Consider the following 22,266-nt stretch of genomic DNA (forward strand, 5'->3'; position numbering starts at 1 on the left):
AAAAAAAAACAAAAAACTGGACAATCGATAGATGGGCTCAACCTTAAAGATTCAACTGGGATTTGTTTATAACAACAATCACAAATGAGCTATGAATATAATAAAAAAACAAAAACAATAATCCTATTATTATTAACAATAATAATGATCATAATAATGATAATAGCAATTATTACAATACTATTAGGCTACTAATGACAGGGTTATATGTGTAAACGTAAATGGTAGTAAAACAATTGCATCAATCTGAGTATTTAGCCATTTGTTGTGTTTGGGAGGCTATCATCAGATAAAAAAGAAAATATTATGTAAAAGGAACATTGGGATAAATATAGCCTGAGTTGATAAGAAAACGAGAAATTAAACGTAGGTGTGATGTTATTTGGTTTTTATTCTAGGGAATAGAGAAAATAGGGTTTTAGGTTCATGCCAGCAGTAAGTAGATCCGGGCGTGCGCAGCGCGGAAAGATACTGGGCGCATTCATTGTGGAAGGAGAGCTCCATGGAAAGGAGAGTGCGAAGTGGATGGAGTAGGGAAGGAGACTCCACGTATTGCCATGCCGAGATTTGGAGACTTTAAACTACATGAAAAACCTCCTAATCTACATCGCGAATGATAGAATAGGTATGTAACCCACTGGTGATTTTTGTTGATCCTTTGTGACTGCGAATTTCAGTCAGTCTTGCCATCTTTCGGACGTATGAAAAGTTTCGATGGATCGGCGGCGGTCCCGCTAGCTTTGTGAGCGGCGCTTTGTAGAGGAATCGGCCACCGCTCCGTCTGCCTTTATCTCCGGGGGAACTTAAGCGAATGCGGGGTCGTTGTGAGTTTTGCGGAGTTATTTGTAACTTGGGTACGTGTTGGAGAAGCGTATATTTTTCATAAATGTCTATCTTTTGACTGTTACTGCTTTCTGTGCACTTTTCTGGACTGGTGTGGAGACTGTGCATCTGCTCAGCTCCGGACTGCCTTCTCTTCTTTTTCAAAAGTGAATGGGTTTTGGTTGGGGGATGGGGGTTTGAAAAATAAATAGTTTTAAATTATTATTTTCATGGAGAACACATAATTAGACGTTGTATAAATGCTTGCACGAAAAGTAATCTCCAAAAAGTGCAATCAAGGAATTACTTTATCTTTCTTTCTGTATCTTCTATATCCGCTATGCTACAAGTTGAGTTGTGATTCAAGGTAGACTGTCAGTTATTAACCCAAACAGCCTTAATGCCTAACTCAAAAGTTATTAACCTAAACATCCCTAATACCTAACCCGTAAGCAGGAGCGGTGTGGTCGATACGCTCAAAGTAAACACGTGTCGTCTTTCATGAAAATAACTAGAGTAAAGACACAATGCCGACTTCATTGACTTTTAACAGATGACGATAATGCCTAAAATAACCTGGGTTCTTTTTGTTCTTTCTGTTCGTACCGAACTATTTGCAATTGATATCGTGTAGCCTGTTATATTACGGCGTTATGCCTCATGAAACCTAGTTAGGTATACATAGCGATAGAATAATCTAATATGAAGGTGATTGGAGCTCATGCTGCAGCTATAGCTGCTCAGCAACGAAGAGCTTTGTTGTTAGTTTTAAGCAGCTCCTCAATTGTATGTTTTATTTGCAGTGATTGACATGACATGAGTGATGACATTTTGACAGTGTATATTGTCCTTGTCCCTGAAGGGTATCTTAGTTTATACATACAAATATTCAATTGTACTAAGGATCTGTAGTTATGCAGCTTACAACGTCGCATGCGGTTACTGCCTGACTCCGTGCAGCAGAGGTAGCAGCAAGGGGTTACTGTAGCCTACAGTAAAGTTTTGTTTATTTAACTGACCGTACTAGCTTATCTAATGACCACATAACAGCCATTTGCCTGTTACCATATCGGCTGGGTAATAACCGACGTTCACAGCAGTTCACTTATTTAACAGTTGAGATAGTTATCACACGGATAATATAGCTGTATTATATATCCTTCATGATGTACAAATGCAAATTCGGAAATAATAACCTAGAATGATTTGTTTGAATTTATTCACTGACAAAGAACACAATCGTATCTGCTTTTCGTTCTTACTTATCCTATTGTCTTTTCTTTTCTTTTTTTTCCAGGTGGCTCTGCCAAGATCACGGTACAAATATGGGAAAATACTTGATCCTACCGGTTCTACTGCTCCTTGAGCACCTCTGTGGATGCACAGGGAACCAAAGAGTTGCGAGATCCGCCACAATGCAATTCACCCACTCTGTTTACAACACAACCATATATGAGAACTCTGCTGCTAAGACATTCTTAGAGAGCCATGCCAAGATGGGTATCTACATCGCTGAACCCGCCTGGGAGATACGGTACAAAATAGTTGCCGGGGACAACGAGAACCTATTCAAAGCCGAAGAATACCTCCTTGGAGATTTCAGCTTTTTGAGAATAAGGACCAAAGGAGGCAGCACAGCCATTCTCAATCGCGAGGTCAGAGACCACTATGTACTCACCGTCAAAGCCACGGAAAGAGGCACCAATTTGGAGGCTCGCGCGAGAGTCAAGGTTCAGGTACTGGACACCAATGATCTGAGACCCCTCTTCTCACCGACGTCGTACAGTATTTCATTGCTGGAGAACACGGCCATACGCACCAGCGTGGCCAAGGTGACGGCGACAGACGCCGACATCGGTACAAATGGAGAATACTACTACAGCTTCACAGATTGGACGGACATGTTTGCCGTTCACCCAACAAGCGGAGTGGTGACTCTTACCGGCAAACTTGACCACTCTGAGACCAAGCTGTACGAGCTGGAGATCTTGGCTGTAGACAGAGGGATGAAGCTCTACGGGAGCAGTGGCTTCAGTAGCATGGCCAAGCTGACCGTCCGGATAGAGCAGGCCAACGAACACGCGCCGGTTATCACCGCCGTCGCTTTGGCCCCTTCTGATGCAGACCGCGACCCCACCTATGCTGTAGTGATGGTGGAGGACAATGATCAGGGGCAGAACGGGGAGATAGCCTCGCTGAGTGTGGTAGCGGGAGACCCTCTCCAACAGTTTAAAGCTGTGAGAAGCAGTCCAGGGAGCAAAGCGTACAAAATCAAAGCGGTTAAGGATGTAGACTGGGACAGCCAGCCTTTTGGATATAACCTGACGCTACAAGCTAAAGATAAGGGGAGTTTACCCCGGTTTTCCTCTGCTAAGTTAATTCATGTTACCTCCCCGCAGTTTAAAATGGGCCCATCTAAATTTGATAAAACTATCTACAGGGTCAATCTCAGTGAGTTTGCCCCACTTCACACACCTGTCGTTATGGTAATGGCTTTGCCCAAGCATTCACAGCTAAAGTATGCTTTTAAACATAAATCGGAGAAGAATAGATTCAGCATTAATCCAGACACGGGTTTAATCACCACAGCGGGACCCATTAACGCTGATAATGCCCCCAGATATGAGCTTGACGTTATGACCGCGGACAAAAAGGCATTCACCAAAGTGATCATAGACGTGAATGATGTAAACAACAATGCCCCTGAGTTCAAGCAGACATCTTACAAGGCCTCAGTTGATGAGAACGTTCCTGTCGGGACCAGCGTGCTGGAGGTCAAAGCCACTGACCTGGATCGTGGAGAAAATGGTTATGTGACCTACAGCATTACCAATGTCATGCCGCAGCCATTTGTCATCGAGTACTTCTCAGGTGTCATCAGCACCTCCGAGGTCCTCGATTATGAGCTGATGCCCAGGATTTACAACCTCAAAGTCAGGGCATCCGACTGGGGTTCCCCTTTCCGCAGAGAGGTGGAAGCATCCGTCACCATAACACTAAATAACCTAAATGACAACAAGCCACTGTTTGAAAATATCGACTGTGAAGTCACCGTGCCAAGAGACCACGGTGTGGGGGAGCAGATAACCACAGTGTCTGCCATCGACGCGGATGAACTGCAGCTAGTGCATTACAACATTAAAGCTGGGAACGAGTTGGATCTGTTTGAGCTGAACGCAAACTCCGGAGTGCTCTCGCTGAAGCAGACACTCAGTGACGGAGAGGCGTCCAAAGTGTCCTTCCATGGTTTACAGATCACCGCCAGCGATGGTGAACATGAGACCCAGTCCATGGTTATGAATATAACTGTCATCACAGCGCGCAAGCCTGTCCAATTAAAATGTATTGACACCGGCGTCGCGACCATGCTGGCGGAGAAACTGCTCCAAGGCGGCAAGATTCACACCCAAGCAGAACCCGAGGATAACTTCATGGATATTCATTCTGTGAACCGCTTCACGCCACAGTTCGCTGAGTCATTTCCGAGTGCCATGGAGGTCAGAGAGGACCTTCCCATCGGGGCTCGCATTGTCCACTTGAGTGCTACAGATACGGACAGCGGCTTTAATGGGAAGCTGGTGTATGTTATTTCAGGGGGAGACACAGAGAGCCGCTTCATCGTGGACATGGAGAGTGGCTGGCTGCTGGTTAATGCTCCTCTTGATAGGGAAACAACGGACCACTATACACTCAATGTCACAGTGTACGATCTCGGCATACCACAAAAGTCCTCATCACGCCTCTTGGATGTCAAGATCTTAGATGCGAATGATAACAGCCCACAGTTTTTGCAAGACTCATATTCAGTGGAAATAAGTGAAAATACACCCGTGGGCACAGAAATCATCCAGGTGGATTCAACCGACAAGGATCTAGATGACAACGGGATTGTCAAGTATTCTATTTTGGGGGGCACAGATCACTTTACCATCAATGAGGATACCGGACTAGTGACGGTAAAGAAACAGTTAGACCGCGAGAGCCTTCCCGTATATGTTTTAAAAGTCGCCGCCCGTGACCAGGCTGTGGCCGAACCCCAGCTCGTCTCCACAGTGTTGTTAAAGGTGATCCTGGAAGACGTCAATGACAATCCACCCAAATTCGTGCCTCCTAAATACCAGGTGAGGGTGAGGGAGGACCTTCCCGTCGGCGCAGTGATCATGTGGCTGGAGGCTCACGACCCCGATGTGGGACCCTCCAGCCAGGTGCGCTATAGCCTCATCGACAGCGGCGATGGACACTTTGACGTGGACAAGCTGAGTGGTGCGGTGCGGATTGCGAAAACCCTCGACTACGAGCAGCGGCAGGTGTTCAACCTGACGGCGAAAGCCAAGGACAAAGGGAAGCCCATGTCTTTGTCGTCAACCTGCTTCATCGAGGTGGACGTGGTGGATATCAACGAGAACATTAACAGGCCGCAATTCCGCTCATTCTTGGATAAAGGATTTATCAAAGAGGATGTACCGGTTGGGACCTCGGTGATGAAAGTATCTGCCCAAGACGAGGATGAAGGCAGAGATGGGGAGATACGATACTCCATACGGGATGGCTCTGGCCTGGGGATATTCACGATTGACGAAGAGACTGGTGAGTTCTTTCCTCTCCTCTTTCCTCAATTATCATACGGCTGCTTGTGAAGCGTGTGTGCTTTTTACTATTCAGAACATGAAAGAATAGGAAGGCATTGGTTTGGAGCTAACTAGCATAAGAATGAATTCCACTATCTGGCATCCATCGATAAGAGTATGCACGTCTGTGCGTTGGTATGTGTATGTGAGAGACGGTGCACTTCCGGGAGGACTGTTAAGGTTCCTGATTCCATTCATTTTTCCTCTTTGGGGGAGGATTTGATGGCAGGAACAGATGGGCCAGCTGTCTCTCAGACCTGCAGTAGACATTCCTGACCGGTTGTTTAGGTGAACTAAGCCGTTTCTAAATGCAGTGCTCCTTCCAGCTCCTCCTCCCTTTGGCCACATTTCTTTCTTTCAGGATACTGACCTTCTAAATGTATTACCTTCATATATTCTTCCATTAAACCTCTTTGTAGCAGATATTTAAATTGATATTTATTCTGATTTATTTTATTTCAGTTTTAATTATTTAATTATTTAATTATACTGTTTTATTTCAGATTCACTTGTATTTTAGGATTTTCTTTGACAAAAAAACACCTGTGCCGAGACACTCATAGACTGAGTGTGATTGACACTGAGTCAAAGTCTGAAATTCCTGCCACAGTCCCTGCCACAAGGATCTAACCATTACGTTCTTTGATATTTTCAACATGTCTTCCATTTGGAAGCAACCACATTCTTGGGTGGCTAAATGTGGGTTTCCTCCCCTTAAAAAAATCAAACCCAGTTCCTACATATTTAATGTCTAAATTAAGCAGTGAAACGTGCTGCATAATACGTAAGCTTTATGGCATATATAACCTCCAATGTTCATAGGCTCCATAAGAATGTTGGAAAAGTGGAGAATAAGAATAGCCCTCAGCCAATATCTTTGATTCTTGCTTGATTTTAATGAAGAACCAGGTATCTATGCATAATTGAAGGAAGTTGATGAAAAGTAAGCAAATCAAATAGTTTTGCGAATTAGAATCTGTTTTTTTATGCAGGTTGGCCTATAAAGTAAAGCACAATAAAGAAAGAATAATGATATTATCAACCAATCAATAGTGGCTTTTGTAAGGTGTGTTGAGCTTTGTGAAACTATTATTGGAAAGCACAATGTATTCTCCAACAATGGCTCAGGTAATACTCATGGTACAAGGGGCAAACCCAGAGGAAGCTGAACCCTCAAATCTTTCAAATGTTTTTTTTTTGACTGGGAACTAAAAATACTTTTAAGTTGGCCTAGTGTGCGTGCTCGTACCCAGCAAACAGTGTTATCAATGTTCCGTGATGAATTATAGGTGTGTACTCCAGTGTTTGCAGACTACATTGGCACCAAGCAGAGAACCTTGCTAATCTCCACTGTGAAAAACATTCCTCAACTCAGTTGTTGGATTTGCTGCCATATTAATCAAAAATGGCCATGTACATTCTTTTCATTTTACAATGAGAGTTGAACACTTGTTCAAACTTGTCTTTTCATATTGTTGCAAGTTTCAGATTTAAAATCTTGGCTGCAAAATAAGCTCTGTGTCCGTTTGTGTGGTTGTTGTGTTTTCAAAATGGCCCCCTGTCCGAGGGCCCCACCTGCTTTTAGTCTAGGCTTACAAATCATGAAGTTAGCCTGAGGTAGTGTGTGAGTGGACTTGACTTGTATGCTCAGTCATACTTTGATACTGTAAATTGGGTAATTAAGGATGATACAATGTATTAAACTCAGTGATTGTAAAGTTTGTGGCTAATTAAATTTTTTCCAAAGCAAAGTACAATCTGCTTTTTACTACGCTTTTCTCTTGATAAGGTGTGTAATGAAAAAATATCTAATCTGACAGACTAATTGTTTTCAACATTTCTAAGTGGGACGTTTGTCAACTGAAAAATGCTTTTCATGTGTCCACCTTTGCTTCCCCATCGCTCCATAAACAGCCCAGAGAAACAGTCTGCTCAACGAAAATGCGTATTGTTTCAATATTTACTTTAACAGCTTGTGTTTCAACCCCATTCCCATACTGTTAAATTTGAAGCCACCTCTCTTAACAACAAACTAAATTGGCTTTGATTTCATTGTTTTTTTTCTGATCGCTCATTTGAATGCTCTGTCTCACCCCAAAAATGTTCCTTGTAAAAATGTGCCTATTTCATAGTCATATCGTGGGTATGTGTGAATGTGACGTGTGTGTGTGTGTGTGTGTGTGTGTGTGTGTGTGTGTGTGTGTGTGTGTGTGTGTGTGTGTGTTTGTGTGTGCTTGTACGTGTGTGTGTGTGTGTGTGTGTGTGTGTGTGTGTGTATGTGTGTGTGTGTGTCTGTTATATGTGTGTGTGTGTGTGGTGAAAACAGAAAAAGAGAAAATCTAACGACAGAAGGACTAAATGTTCACGGTTTGACTTTGCAAAGTGTTAAGTCATTTCGAAAGAAACAAATTTAGTCTATAGCAATGTTTTGTTTGAACTGCACTCTTTTGAATAAGTCATAATGTGCCATGGCAGACAGACTGTCTTAGGGCTAGACATAGAAGACGATGATATTTACCTTAAGCTATTCCTCATAGAATGTGAAGCAAGGACACTGAGTCTGCTTAGATTACCTTGTTGAACGAGGTTCACTTCTTTATGAATAGAACGCCTCTTGCCTCAGGCTTCTAGGAAGTGGATGCCAGTGGGCATTGGAATTGTCATGCAGAACAAACTAACCCCCTGAGAGAGAGTTTACCAACAGAATTCAAGGGTTTATTCCAGCATATGCTTTAAAACAATTAACAAACCTCAGAGTATGTAGAACACAGGTTTTAAAACATTATAACTCGTACGGAGAAGCAAATCTTTATGGACCAGCTTCTATTGGCTTTTACCAGTGTTGCAATTAGTAGACGCTCGATAAATGTGAACTATTTTGAAAGCAGTATGAAAACAGACGACATCCCTATTCAGAGTGAGAGAAAGCCTGCTCATTAGATAATGCATGCAATGCCCTTTCCTGCTAGATAATGCATGCATTGCCCTTTTACATGAGGTTGTTAGCAGTCCGTACTTTGAATGAGAGCATTGTTATGACGAATGATTGTTTCGTACAGAAAGAAATAAGTTCAGGGTTTTTTCAATATCATATTTCAAGGTGTTACGTTCCTCCCTTTTCTCCAGCGATAATAGATGTGGAACATGCATATATATTGAAGTTTTTGATGTTTCAGATTAGCTTTTTAACTGTAGTTTGTTTTTAGTATCTCTTAATATCTGAGCCTGAGACGAGAGTGGCTGAAAACTGCCACATGACTCCAAGCAGTCCTCGCTCTAGTGCCGTTGCTGGGGCGATGGGACGAGGAATGTGCACTGGGGCCAAAGTTGATTGGAGGAAGGTAAATTAAAAGCACACTTTCCCTTGTTAAAGTTTGTGTCTCTCTCATCCCATTAAGTCTTTTGGAAACCCTGGAAAGGTCCCCGGTGCAGATGGTGTCCCTGGTGTCAATTCTGCTCATGCTGTTGTTGACATGCTGTTGGGGCTTGGTTTAATGATGATGATGCTCTCGAATTGCGTCTGGGTATTGTTCCCATGTCGGTGTGACTTAAACCACTTGTGATGTATAACAGAATTATTTTAGCACACTGTTACGTTGACAACTCACACGTATGCAGAATGAAAACAAATACAATACAATTGTATTTTGTAAGTAAACGATCCATGGCCTTTTGGATGGATTTATTTCTCTAAAGGGGCGCCTAAATATATTTTATAGGAGAGGGTTTTATCCAAAGCAATGTACAGTGAATATAGGCAGTCCCACTTGTTATTAAGAGACCGGTAGGGGTTATGCCGCAGACTGCAGTGATCAAACCTAAACCTTTATGCTTCTCTTTTCTGCCCCTATGTTTTTCCCTTTTTTTCATAAATGTCAGGCGCACCTTTCCTTGGCTGTAAAAGCCTACCTGATCAAGCCTGACAAAACATGAGTTTGTGATTTAAACTGATTGTTTTCGCCATCCAAGGGCGATGCAAGATGCATCTTTTTGGAGCCAAACTCTGTGGAATCAAGACAAATGCATTTTTTGATTGATTGTGCAAATCCATGTTTTGTACTGTTGTACGGAATTATCAGCTTGCCTTAGACAATTACATTTTTATTCCTCAATCAATCCAGTCTTACCCCAAACAAATAGGACACTTGACAGCTAGGCCAATTCCAAATATTTGACAACCATTGATATTTGTTTTTCTCAGAAAGCTCAATGACACTAAGTTGTCCATATTTTTTGGCACGTTGACACCTCTGGTTTGTCATTTATCTTCATACCAATGCTTAGAGAAAGGCCACTATGGCCGGTGATGCAAATTGCATTTTTGAAACACAGATATTGTCTGCATATCTTTTGACACAATTATTTCTAAAACAGGCTATAGTGGATTGATGCTGTGGGGCTACTTTATCAAAAGTCAATTTATCTCCAGAACATTTTGTTTTTCGTAGCATATGGACTATTGTCCCCAAGGACAAACTAGTGTAGCGAGCCGAACAGAAACAGATATATGTCAGACAATCCCCAACACCTGGGTGCCCGGAGGTGAAGCACTGCAAGCTCATAATAATGTGCTCTTCGTTAGGGCGAGATTCTTTGAAAGTAGGTTCAAAGGCCCAACAAAATACCCCTGTTCCTAATGACAATCAGAGCACCCCTGGTATGCCCTAATAGGTTTTTTACTTGATCAAGACCTTCATTAATAAAAGCGTAAATGAATGTTAACAACAAGTGGAAGCCATGTCGTAAAAGTTAAGGAACTTCCTATAAAGCATGTAGTAATTGCAAATCTGTACCTCAGCCGTTTGCTTGAGGTATGTTTTAGTGCTATCTTTAGAAAGAGCAGCATGCTTTTAGCCTTTAGGTCTATCCTGCTTGTTAAACAATAACATTTTGTCATTTTTTACTCTGTGTTCGAAAAACTGGCACAATCATTTTGTTTGTGCTTGAATGCTGTAAAAGTCATGGTTTTCTGCTAGTTGGGGATATCTTAAAAGCTCTGTGATGAAGTGGAAGTGGTTACGGGTGTATCAGTCTAACCTGCTATGTCATAGCTGTTTGCATGGGGCATTTGAGTAGATAAGATAGGCATCACTTTGAGGTCATAGACCTACTTTGTCATGAGGCATCTCTCTGGAACTGAATACAGCATGACCCCATTTAACAGTGAAACATGAAACTGAGGAAACAGGCTGAGGTATTTGTCTCAAATATATAAATATAAGGATTAAAATGTATCTAATGTAATTTATGTATAATGTGCATTAAAACTAAAAATAACTTAACAAAAAAGACTACACTAATACGACCCAAAGTAAAATTTAAGAAAATTAGTTTATCCTAAACAATGGGTCATACTGTTCTTTTAAAGATTACTTTCCAAAAAGAACAAAAAGTTATCTTGATTAGAACACAAAACAGTAAGAAAATAACATGGCAGAAAGTGTGAGCAGATGTCAACAGGAGAGAGAAAATATAAAAGTAAAAATTAGGCCTATGAATTTAACATATTTAAAGTCCCTTTTAAACAGAGATCACCAAAAGAAGATATTTCAATATGCTGGCTTTGCAAATGTGCTTTAACATAAGATGCCGACATTCCAGAATCAGAGGTACCGCAACGTCACCATATAGTGTTGTGTATAACATACACTTCGGTTAGTAATATAGCTTTCTATACATTACCGTGTGAACTGAGTGTGGAGGGGCTCTTGCTTTCACATCACTCTTCAAACGCAAAGTTGTTTTGAATTGTATGCAACATGTTGATGCGTACCTTTTACAATGGAGGATTCCTGACAGCTACGTGTGTGTGTGTGATCAGAAATAGGTTGGAGGATAAATTGAAGAGAAGCAGGGAGTGGCCTTTATGAAGAAAGGTGCGCAGACCTTGGACGCCGTAGCAAGGACATTAACTAGTCTGTTTCTTCAGAGATGTTTGATTCCCCTGGTGCTGGGTCGTACACATAACATCTTTTGGCTCTCATTTGGCTCTATAACTACCGCCGCCGCTGGCTTAAAGGCTGAAATGCAACAGGCTTATGGGAAAAGGGGGGACCATTAGAAATCTCTTAGAAATATTTTGTGCTTTATTCACCTATCAACATCAAAAAATCGAAGTCATCCTCTCACTTTTACCCATGGGTTATTTTATGAAGATGTATCTCTTTGCTGGCCGAGCAAAGAGGTAAATCTTAATAATAATCTTAATAAAAGTCTTACATACCAATAACAGACTAATCTTTCAAACACAGCACGGTCTATTGATGTCTGTGATATTGAATGGCCTTGCAAATAACTAGCCAGTAGCGATCTAGGCTAAGCTCTGGTCTCTACCTGATGCACTGGCCTCAACAGCACAGTGGAGGAATTTGAAGCATGCTTCCAGGGCTATAGAGTGGTGGTTGCAGGGGGAGAGCGGAGAAAGTTTATGCAAGCATGTTAGCTGAGGCCTCAGAAGACAGAGGAATGTGGTTAGGGGTAAAATGAATTATATTAGGTGGTTCAAAGAGAGCTCCAACGTTAAAGTAAAGAGCCCGTCACGTGCTGGCCTTAGCCGATGGACCGGTAAGGAGCAACAGACCTGGCTCCTCATGCTGTCTTATTAAAACATGGTTTACTAAAAGCCCTCTGAGAATCATTCCAAATTGATGCCTTTTTGTATTGGAAGTTTATTTTTCTTAAAGGGTTAATACTTAATTGTGAATGCAGAAATGCCAATGCAAAAAATTAGGAAGATAACAGATTTTGGCGAAATCCACAATCGTGATATAATGATGACAAGTTGAGTTGGCTATAGAACTTGAACATTTTCGGTTACTGCTTCATGTTATATACGTTTGACTTGATATGTCAAACAGACTTGACACCTGACAAACTCCAACGCATCCTGGAGGCTCAGTCCATCTTGAACACTACAGTATATGGCCGATGCTGTGCTGCTGCCCTCTTTCATGGTTACATTTGGTGTGAGGGAATCTGTATTCAATAGGGCTGTAACGATACACAAACTCACGATTCGGTTTGTATCACGATTTTTGACCCACGGTTCGATACATCCCACGATTTTTTGAAATTTAAAAAGCATTTTATTTAAACAACACTTATATACCAATTAACTTAATGTAACATTTAATAACAAATAATTTGGAACACTGAACAGATTTGAACAGAAAGAATACTATAAAAGTATGGCTAAATGAATAAAGAAATAACGTGTGGGAGGATGCTTTTTTCAACTGTTTGGTTGGTTTAGTCAAATATCCTTATTAGCACTTCTTATTAGGCTATGTAGCTTAAATAATGACATAATCAGGCCGTATAGAATGCAACATGTTTAATAGCCTAACTTTCAATAGATGGAGAAAAACCTGAATGTCATGAACGTCGCAATAACGAGGCGTTACGAGTAGCATATGTGTGTGCGCCAGAATGGCAATGTGCGTATGCGTGTGTGAGTGACGTCAGCGAGTGAGTGGACGAGCGAGGAGAGCGAGCGGTGGCGCGTGTGTCTAGTGAAGAAGCGAACGAGTCCGGTAGAATAAAGTACCCATCCTGTCAATAATCGGTGGCCGCTTCATTCCGACCTATAAGCAGACAAACTGCCAGTCAAATCACACAAAACACTAGAGACAGGATCACACAGGCCCCCTCTGGATAAATGTCGTTCATATCGCATATGAGCACTTCGACGGCTGTGGAGAAATGCGATCCTCCGTAGCCACAGAGGATTGCAGTCGCATACTTACGGCATCGATAGGAGGGGGCGCTGTCAGCAGACTATTATTTAGACAAATTATTAGCAAATTTCAATCTGACAATTTGACCGCAGAGTTAGAAAGGGCGTAACGCGCTTCTGCCTTCTCACACCGCGAGACAGGTTCGTGGCTTTGAGTATCGCGATTTTCGGTTTGATACGCGTATCGTTACAGCCCTAGTATTCAATAACCTCATGTTTGTCTTTTTCCTGCCTTGTTCTATTAACATTATGTCTGCAAGCCTTAAATCAATGATAAGGTGTTACCCTTATTAAATAATGTGTAATTCAACAAGGAAACCAAGCATGGTTACAAACAGGATCATAGACAGAGAAGAGAGGTAGGCAGCCCACACAGAATATTCTTAGTTATTCACGCTTATACTGTATCACAATCCTTTTTTGTCAATTATATGCCAGGAAAAACAACTTCAGAGTTTCAGACTAAATATTTGGGCCTTTCTATTTATTTTTATGGGTTTAACCAAACAGTATGAATTTGTAATGATACAATAATTTGTAGGGTGATTAACCCTGCATTTAACTGGGTTTGGACGGTGTATATATTTTTTTGTAACTTTAATACCCTGCTGACTTTTCACTGGGGAAAACACAGATACAAAAAGATAGAGTAAAGATAGAGTAGGCAATTTCGAGAAACCAGCCATAGTAAGCCTCCCTCCAAAGCAACTCCTCCAAAACTCATGGCTAGCTAGCTTTAGCAATAGGTCTTCCTAGCCTTGTGGAAGATCAAAAAATCTTCTCTTGTTAAATCAGAAAATAAATAATAAAAAAGGCACTCAATGTTTATTGTGTGGCAGGCCTCCACAAATAAATGTATGCATGGGAAACACAACCAAAGAGGATATTTGTGTAAAAGAGAAACTTAAAAGATGTGCTGATGGTGATAGGAGTCATTGTAGCATGTATGACATTGTCTGGCCGACAATGCTGTGTGTGTCTAATATGCACTAAGCCTACCTGCTGGGTTTCAATGATTGCCCATAGAATAATAAATAGAGAGGAAATAAGCACCCTTCTTCAATAGATTATTGGTGGAGGACCCGTGGACACTTGTTGCCGCGCAATAAGACAGTTGAATAAAAGAATGTGGCCAATAATCTGATTTTGTAGTTGGAAGAGGTCATCTCTAAATAAAGTTATATGTGATCATATTTTCATGGTTCCATAAAGATTCAGTGAGTGAAGAGATTGCCCGGCTCGAGCAAAACAGAGGAGACAGTTATAGTTTGGCGGGTTTTGATTCTATCCCGTCTACATCTTCTGTGCGAATGGTTTCACATGTACAATGTGAGTGAAATTAAGTGATTCGCTGGAAAACAAGTTTACAATGATCAAAGGACCTGCTGGGCTTGTGTGAGCGCAGCATAGACACAGATGCACCTTTACAAATAGCGATCCCGAAATATACTTTTCCCAAGCACATAGACTGCTTCACAGGGACAAAATGGGTGAGTGTAAAGCAAGGGTAGGCAATTTTGAGAAACGAGCCAGAACTAGATTTTGAAAGCATCCAACTGCAAAAAAAAACATCTACTCTCCCCGCCTCCCTGAAAGCCACTCCCAAAAAACACTTGAAAAGCTTGCTAGCTTTAGCAATAGGTCTGCCTGGCCTTCTGGAAGGTTCCGGTCTTGTGCAGTGGTGAAAACCCAGGGAACTTGTAAGTAGATTGGAGGCTAGGTAGACCTTAAATCAATGATTACAGGCAAGCCCTCCAATCATTAATTTTTTCTGGCCGAAATAAATGACTTGAGGTCTCCTTACGGTTCTTAAACAGCCAGAGTGATGTCAGCCCAAAGGGATGTTAATCACAAGCCCGATTGTTAGGTTAAATAATTGTTTCTACTTTTGTCTAGTCGCCCCGGGGGCTTGTCGTATATCATTATAAAAGAAAACATGCAATTATGTAAATAGGAAATGCATTCCGCCGCAAACTGAGACTTTCCTGTGACTGACATCATTAACAAAGAACCTCGATTTTGAAAGGTGTGAGTTTCGGTTTTATGTTTAACTGGAAAGGCCTTTGGCTATGATAACTAAATGCTCAGTGTGTCCCTCAGCCCTCAGTGTTATAAACTTTGTGGCGTATACAAAACAAAACATTGGGTAGACTTTTGGCTTATTTTAGGCCTAATCGGCACACATTCTTTGTAAGTAATCTCTCCTCTCTAGTGTTAAATGTAAATTCTTCAGCTTTGGTTCACCTTTATGTGACTCATTTATAATCATAATCTTCACATGAATATGGATCTGTTCTGGAGAATGACTTTGTGTCCAGTGATACCACTATATATTATGCCTTAAAACTGTTCAGGCTATTCTAAAAAGCCCTACTGCACCTCAACTGTACCTCTACTTTGTGCAGTATCTCAACAGAACAATGCCCGTAGGCAAAGATAAGATTGGCGTTGAAAAAAAAGAAGGAAATCTGGCAGCCGTTTCTGCACAGTCAGATTTTTTATTAGCCCGAAGGCAGGTTTTGCAACCTCCTCTACTGAGAGAAAAGGTTCAATGAGATAGGTGTGCCAGTGATTCAGTTCATGATTCACCTTTGACAAAGGCCAAACATTTGCAAACACACCTATCCTAGTCCAAAGGCTTTTCAGATGGCCTGTGTTTATTTTGTCTGTTAAAACTATGTTGGGATATCAGTCAGGAATTGCACATTATATAAACCAATAACAACTACCAGGACGCCCCACCTGGCAGTCGCTCTCGCATGGCCGGTGATATAAATGCATGGCCCAGAGTTGTTTTGGCTCACATTCCGTCCGTGGCTTGCAGATAACAACGGCATATTAACTCATCTCCTTGGCTGATATCTACAATGCTGCTTGCCAGCCAGCCAGCCAAGTGCATGACATTTGTGAGAGTGAAATTGTTGTGTTAGGTCAGTGTCTGCCCGTCAAGCAGATGACTACTCAAGCATGGGCATTGGCTTGGCAGCGGCTCAAAAGAGGTCTGATGCTCTCACTCTCGCGCTATGTCCTATTAGCGCGCAAACATTCCACCACCCAACCATTTGAACTGACTTGAGCATGTGCGTACACGAACGAATAACAGATCCCCTCTGTCTCTCTTCTTAGTTTCCATGTTTCAGTACGATTTGAAAAAAACAGAAATGCCTTTTTTCCCTTTCCATTTTCATATTCGCTTTTTTTTTTAATCCCCTTCTGACTCGTATTGCTCCAAGTCTTTTGCCTTTTTGCAATTTTTTTTTTTAACATTCATGGATTCTCTTGACTTGAGTGGGCCTTTTCAGCACACCCGGAGTGTCAAGAGTTGCACTCACATTTTATATTAATACATGGTACATTTGCAGTTTCAAACATCTTATTTTTACAGTGGCAAGCTTGATTTATGCAGTTTGCAGTCAGCTAAGTAAAATAACATAACCCTTTTCTTTTCTATTTTTATAGACATCTTTAAAAAACGTACTACTCTTACAATTAGGGCATTTAGCAGACGCTTTTATCCAAAGCGACTTACATCGGTTAATACACACATTGACACACCGACGGCAGAGTCAACCATGCAAGGCGTCAGCAAGCTCGTCAGGAGCAGTTAGGGTTAAGTGTCTTGCTCAGGGAGACACCAACACTCAGCTAGGAAGAGCTGGGGATCGAATTAGCAACCTTTCGGTTACAAGACAACTGCTCTACCTCCTGAGCTAAGCCAATAAACTGAATACCAGTAAACAGTTATTTGGCAATGTTTGATGTGAATCCCAAATGGATTACATTTGGGAAAAACACATTTCATGTCATGTTATAATTTCATATTTCTCTCACCTTTGGGTTAACCCTGTCTCAGCTTTGGTCCTGAGACAAAGTCTGTTTTCTGAGCAGTATTCTGGCACAACCAATATCTCGCAGCTCTCTCTCCATTGTCCCATGGGTCCCGTTGATGTGCTTCTTATCTTAATCTATCTTTGTCCTCGTGGTAGTAATTTGTTACATTAGGTGGTTAGCAGTCTTATATACATAAGAATAGAGTCACTAGAGTGAGAACAGAGTACTGCTTCATATGCATGTTGTACGAAATTGCTGTCCGAAACATAAACTTTGTTTCCCTGAATTAATTAGCGAAATCTTGCATCAGTGACGTCACTATTCTTGGATTTGCGTTTTCCATTGGTCTGATTTGGATCGTGAAGTTCCCCTTTGAATTTAAAAGTTGTTATAGCAGTCGTTGACCTAAGTAGATTTTTTCAGGCTCTTATTACAAGGTATGATGAGAAAATCGCATTTGTGGTGTTAAGCCGGAGAAAGTAAGAATAGCAGTGTTTTGGGAAGATCTGCAAACCAAAAAAAAAGATACAGACAGAGGTCAGAATTCAATACTGCTATGATGTAAAACAGTAACGGACTGAAATTCCATCTAGCGAGCTGTGTGTTGAGCGGGAGTCATCAATCAACAGTCCATGATTAATATTTAATATAGTTTATCAATTGATCGCACTGACAATTAGAATAGCAATTCTGAAGTCGGCCTAAATTCAGACTTGTTTCACTAACTTTAAGCAAAAGTAAATAAATATTTAGTCTGCACATCTCTGTATCAAACCCATAAAACCCAGTGAATGTTAACCTGAGACATCAGTGCTGCGGAGTGCCACGGAGATATTGGCTTGTGTTTCTCCTGTCCATGGATCTTCGCCTCAGGGAAACATCAGGGAACTATCCGTTTCCCCCCCACCAAAACCCCAACCCCAGCCCCCCACTGCTTCCCTTATTACAAGCCTCCAGCTAACTTCAGGGACTTGTAGCGATGAGTAACAACAGGACAGATCCCCCAGCCAGCAAGTAGCAGGACGCCAGCAAAAAAACTGAAAACCAGTACCTGGAGGATGTATGAGGTTAGGGTTAGGAGTCCCTTGAAAGGGAGTTTTTGTGACAGACCCGTGGAGTTTTTTTTTTTTTTCTCATAGCCTAAGGCAGCAAGGGTCTCTGCCGGCTCTGAGCTGCAGTCCTGCAGTGCAGTTCATTGAGTTACAGCAAGTGAACAATGGCTTTTGTGAGGGCTGAGGAAAGCGTGAAGGTTTTGCGGTGGGAAGTCTCTTCACTATGCATGACTTTTCTTCTTCACCCTTATCTGGTCCTCCAGCAAACCTAGACTTTAGGGCTAGGCAAGGCTTGCTTTGATAAGAATAAAAAATTAATTTACTTCCTCTCCATAATCAAGGCGTGTGCTCTCTTCTGTACTTTTATTACGACCTTTAGACCTGCAGACGGCTCCTTGCGATTCTGAAGTACAAACCAATCCCTTTATTCGGAAGGCTGCTGTCATAAACAGTAACACGATTACAACAAATTAGCCTACGTCACGACCAGTCTGGCTCTTTCCAAGACAAGAAGCATGTTTACCTGGATACAAATAACTTTGTTGCCAGGATGTGGTGATAATGAATGGCGGCAATAAATTCGTTAGGCTAACAAACACATGCAATGTATAATTGAGACTATGATAAAGCCTGTAAGCAAAAGTTAGATTTAACTTCTTTCGGAATGGTACAACATTATTGCCCGATTTTAAGTTGAGAAGCAAGCTGCTACCCTTGAGTATGTTTCTGGTATAACTTACTTTGCTCTATTTCTTTGACGGATGCAAACATGGGTGCACTGCAAACCCTTATGGAGTCAAGAAACAACAGTTTTTTCCCAAACTGGCATTTTTTCCCCATCTGTGCGCACTGAGGCACAACATATGCACGTTGTTAGAAGGCTGTCATGTCGGTCAGGCTTCTGCACCGTTCAACTTATTGTGTGCCGATTAGATGGCTTATGTTAGTAGTATATTAAAGTGTGGTTTCTTTGTAGCACATATCTATTGTTGATTGTGTTAGACCATACCATAATAGTATATACATACACATATTTTAATTTGTAAAGCCAAGAGCGACCAACACTTCTTAACTAGATGCAACTGTACTAGTAAGATTGATGAGGCCTATCTTTGAAATATCTGTGGGGTTAATTTAGCCTTTTCTGTTTGCATTGCCAATCGTGTTGGCAGTACGTGTCTCGTTAATATCCTAATGTCCTTATCTTATACCTGGCTTCTTCACATTTCCTGTCAAACGCTTTCAAGCAACCTCACATCTCATCACCTGCCTCTGTAAGCCCTAATGTGTGCTCAGCTGACACACACACACACACACACACACACACACACACACACACACACACACACAAACCCAACACCAAAACGATTTTGAAAGGCGTTTTTGGAATGCAAATGCTAGAGCTCTTTGAAAGTGGAATGATTGCACCATGTCATGTTCCATGTTGTTCGTCTTTATTGATACACTCAACAGATTGCCTAGATAGAGCAGGAAGTGGCGATAGGTTGCCGGCGCCATACCTAATGGCTTTGTCGGTTAACATTTATTGCCATAAGGGGTTTCAGAGTTCAAACCATATCCCCTTCTTCTCGCCACACAGGCATCATCCGAACACAGGAGCTGCTGGACCACGAGACCACCGCCCATTACTGGCTGACGGTCTACGCCTCGGACCGCGGCGTGGTGTCGCTGTCCACCTTCGTGGAGGTCTACATCGAGGTGCAGGACGTCAACGACAACGCGCCGCAGACCTCGGAGCCCGTCTACTACCCCTCGGTGATGGAGAACTCCCCCAAGGACGTGTCCATCATCCAGATAGAGGCCGTCGACCCTGACGCCAAGGCCAGTGACAAGCTGTCCTACCGGATCACCAGTGGCAACCCCCAGGGCTTCTTCAACATAAACGGCCGAACAGGTAAAGATGGCGGCCACTTAAAGGCAAAGGTCACCCTGGATTGCGGGATAAGCTGACGCTGCGATGCCAATCGTAATATTGCCTCGTATATATGGCGCCATCATCAATAATAATGACTATTAAACACTTTATTTTTTTATCACTAAGGCTGCTCATTAGGTACGGTAAATACTCTACTGGAAAACATGGTCCAAAGCTCAACAAGTATACCCACCTGGGTTCCAGGCCGGGCATGGCTGAGCATCAGTCGGTCTTTAAAACAAATGGTGTGTGGAAGGGACGTCAGTGTAAACATATGAGCTTCGAACCCTCGGTCCAGGCTGGCCGGGGGGGCTTCTCCCTCTGCAACACACAATGCCGTGTTAACATATGGGCTTCTGGAAAAGGAGGCAGTGTTAATATTTCATAGGCCTCCCTCCCTCTCTCTCTTGAGGCTTCCCAGAGAAGCAAAAGCAGGACAGAAATTGCAAACAAGAGAGGTTTCCGCAGAGGTTATTTCTTTGCGTTGGGAGATTATGGCCTGTTTAAGAGCCAACAAAGGTGCAATTGTCGTCCACAGAGCCCGCACCGAAAAAACAACTCAAGTTGACCAAAGTGCGCATTCATTGGGATGTTCCCATTGTGCACTTCATCAAACCATCAAATACAGCTTACAGTGATACGTTTTCATTACTCAACAAGGCAATATATGCTCTCGAACAGGTGTTTTATATTATTTTAAAAAAGTTACTTCAGAATCCAGTAAATTACTCATCGCTTTTCAACGGCAGCTTTTATGAGCTGTATGCTAGCAAAGGGGAGATGAAGAAAAGCCAAAGGGGGCGAGGCAGTACGGCTTTGTTCTTTTTCTAGGTTATGTTTACGGTACAGAAAGAAGAGAACCACACCTGCCCTGCCTGGGGTAGCCCCCCTCCAACCATTCCTACTTCCTGCTTTTGGCTTATATTTCACTAAACACATGCCAGGGCCTTCAAAATCAATTATTATCAGCAGGGGCTGGCATAGCACAACATACAAAGCGCTAACAAAGCAAACAAAACAGAGCATATGTGTGGGTATAAAGTTCAGTGTTATTTGTAATGGGGGAAGGTTGGGGGGGGTTATAATCCATTGCCCTATTGCATAAAACAATGATCCCATTTGATTTCAGTTAGTTGGAGGGAACTCATTTTGTGATTAAAACTATTTTCTATTTTTGTAAATGTTCTGAAATGGGCTGCATTCTTTTTGACAGCGGTGCCAACAGAAATGATTGAATTGTCTAACATTGTACACTTGTAGCTACAGTAAAATATTTTTTGAATGCAAGCGATCTGAAGTTAAACGAACGACGAGTTGAACCGTGGCTCAGATTTATCCTGATAGACTTGTGTGGTCCGAACTCTGAGGCATTCACATCAACAAACTGAGGTTATTTTTGTAGGGCGAAACCAATGAGAATTTTGTGACCAAATAAGGATTCCCCATGTAGCATGCTTTTGAATAGCTCCCGGTGTAGTCCTGGCTCCTTCCCAGGAGACGGAAGGCAAGGAATTACAATGAATGGAAAAATGTGGGTGTAGCACTCTCATTTAACTCTTATTAGTTTACGCTTAAAGAGGGCAAATATATGCAGGCCTATATTTAGTGTTTCACATGCATCCACGACTAATAACGACTATTGCTGACTGAATTCTGGAGAAGGGGGGTTTCGGGATCGTCATTCAGTAAATCGTTCTGTCTCTGGTAGCTGTACTGATGAAATATATCTATCTTTTGTAATAGTATACTTTTGCATACATTCAAGGGAAATGGTATACATATCAATGCAGAATTTAGCTCTTAATGAGATTGTACAGAGTCTTAAAGACCCCTTAAAGAGCAGAGGTGGTATCAACTCTTCCATCGATCAAAGCCAATGAATTCAGTTATGGCATGAACCCAAAGATATTCCTTTAATCCCACAAATAGAAGGCCCAATTATTCACTTGAAATATTGAGTAACGGAGTGAGGAAACAGTTAGTTTTTCTTAGTTGGGCCAAACTGCCTTATTTTTTTTTTTAAGCTTGCATCTGCCATTATACCCCGTCTGTTTAATTCTCATTTATTTCCTTTTTTTCTACTTTGTTGCTCTAAACGTAGATGGTTTGGCAGCAAACCCTGAACAGACGTTCATATATATATATATTATATTATCCCGATCCAACCAACTTCACTTGATATTTCCTTTTTCCCAACTCCAAGCTGTACCCAGAAGAGTCCACTGAGGACACAGCCTGTCAACATCACAGCAGTGTGTCTCC

At 41.8% G+C, this 22,266-nt stretch overlaps 1 protein-coding gene across 5 annotated transcripts in view; it reads left to right on the plus strand.

Annotated features, from left to right (window-relative positions):
• Window positions 1-483: 483 nt before the first annotated feature.
• The window catches only part of fat1a (FAT atypical cadherin 1a), a 72,770-nt gene continuing 50,987 nt past the window's right edge, over window positions 484-22,266 (plus strand). For 4 of the 5 annotated variants that reach the window (XM_056586418.1, XM_056586421.1, XM_056586420.1 and 1 more), the window contains exons 1-3: window positions 484-625; window positions 2,120-5,409; window positions 19,669-19,983. In XM_056586418.1, the coding sequence (XP_056442393.1) occupies window positions 2,148-5,409; window positions 19,669-19,983 (3,577 nt within the window). In that variant the 5' untranslated portion in view covers window positions 484-625; window positions 2,120-2,147. The other variant, XM_056586419.1, reaches the window with a different exon arrangement.

The sequence above is a fragment of the Gadus chalcogrammus genome, chromosome 3, assembly GCF_026213295.1.
Source record: "Gadus chalcogrammus isolate NIFS_2021 chromosome 3, NIFS_Gcha_1.0, whole genome shotgun sequence".
In the NCBI taxonomy this organism is placed as follows: Eukaryota; Metazoa; Chordata; class Actinopteri; order Gadiformes; family Gadidae; genus Gadus; species Gadus chalcogrammus.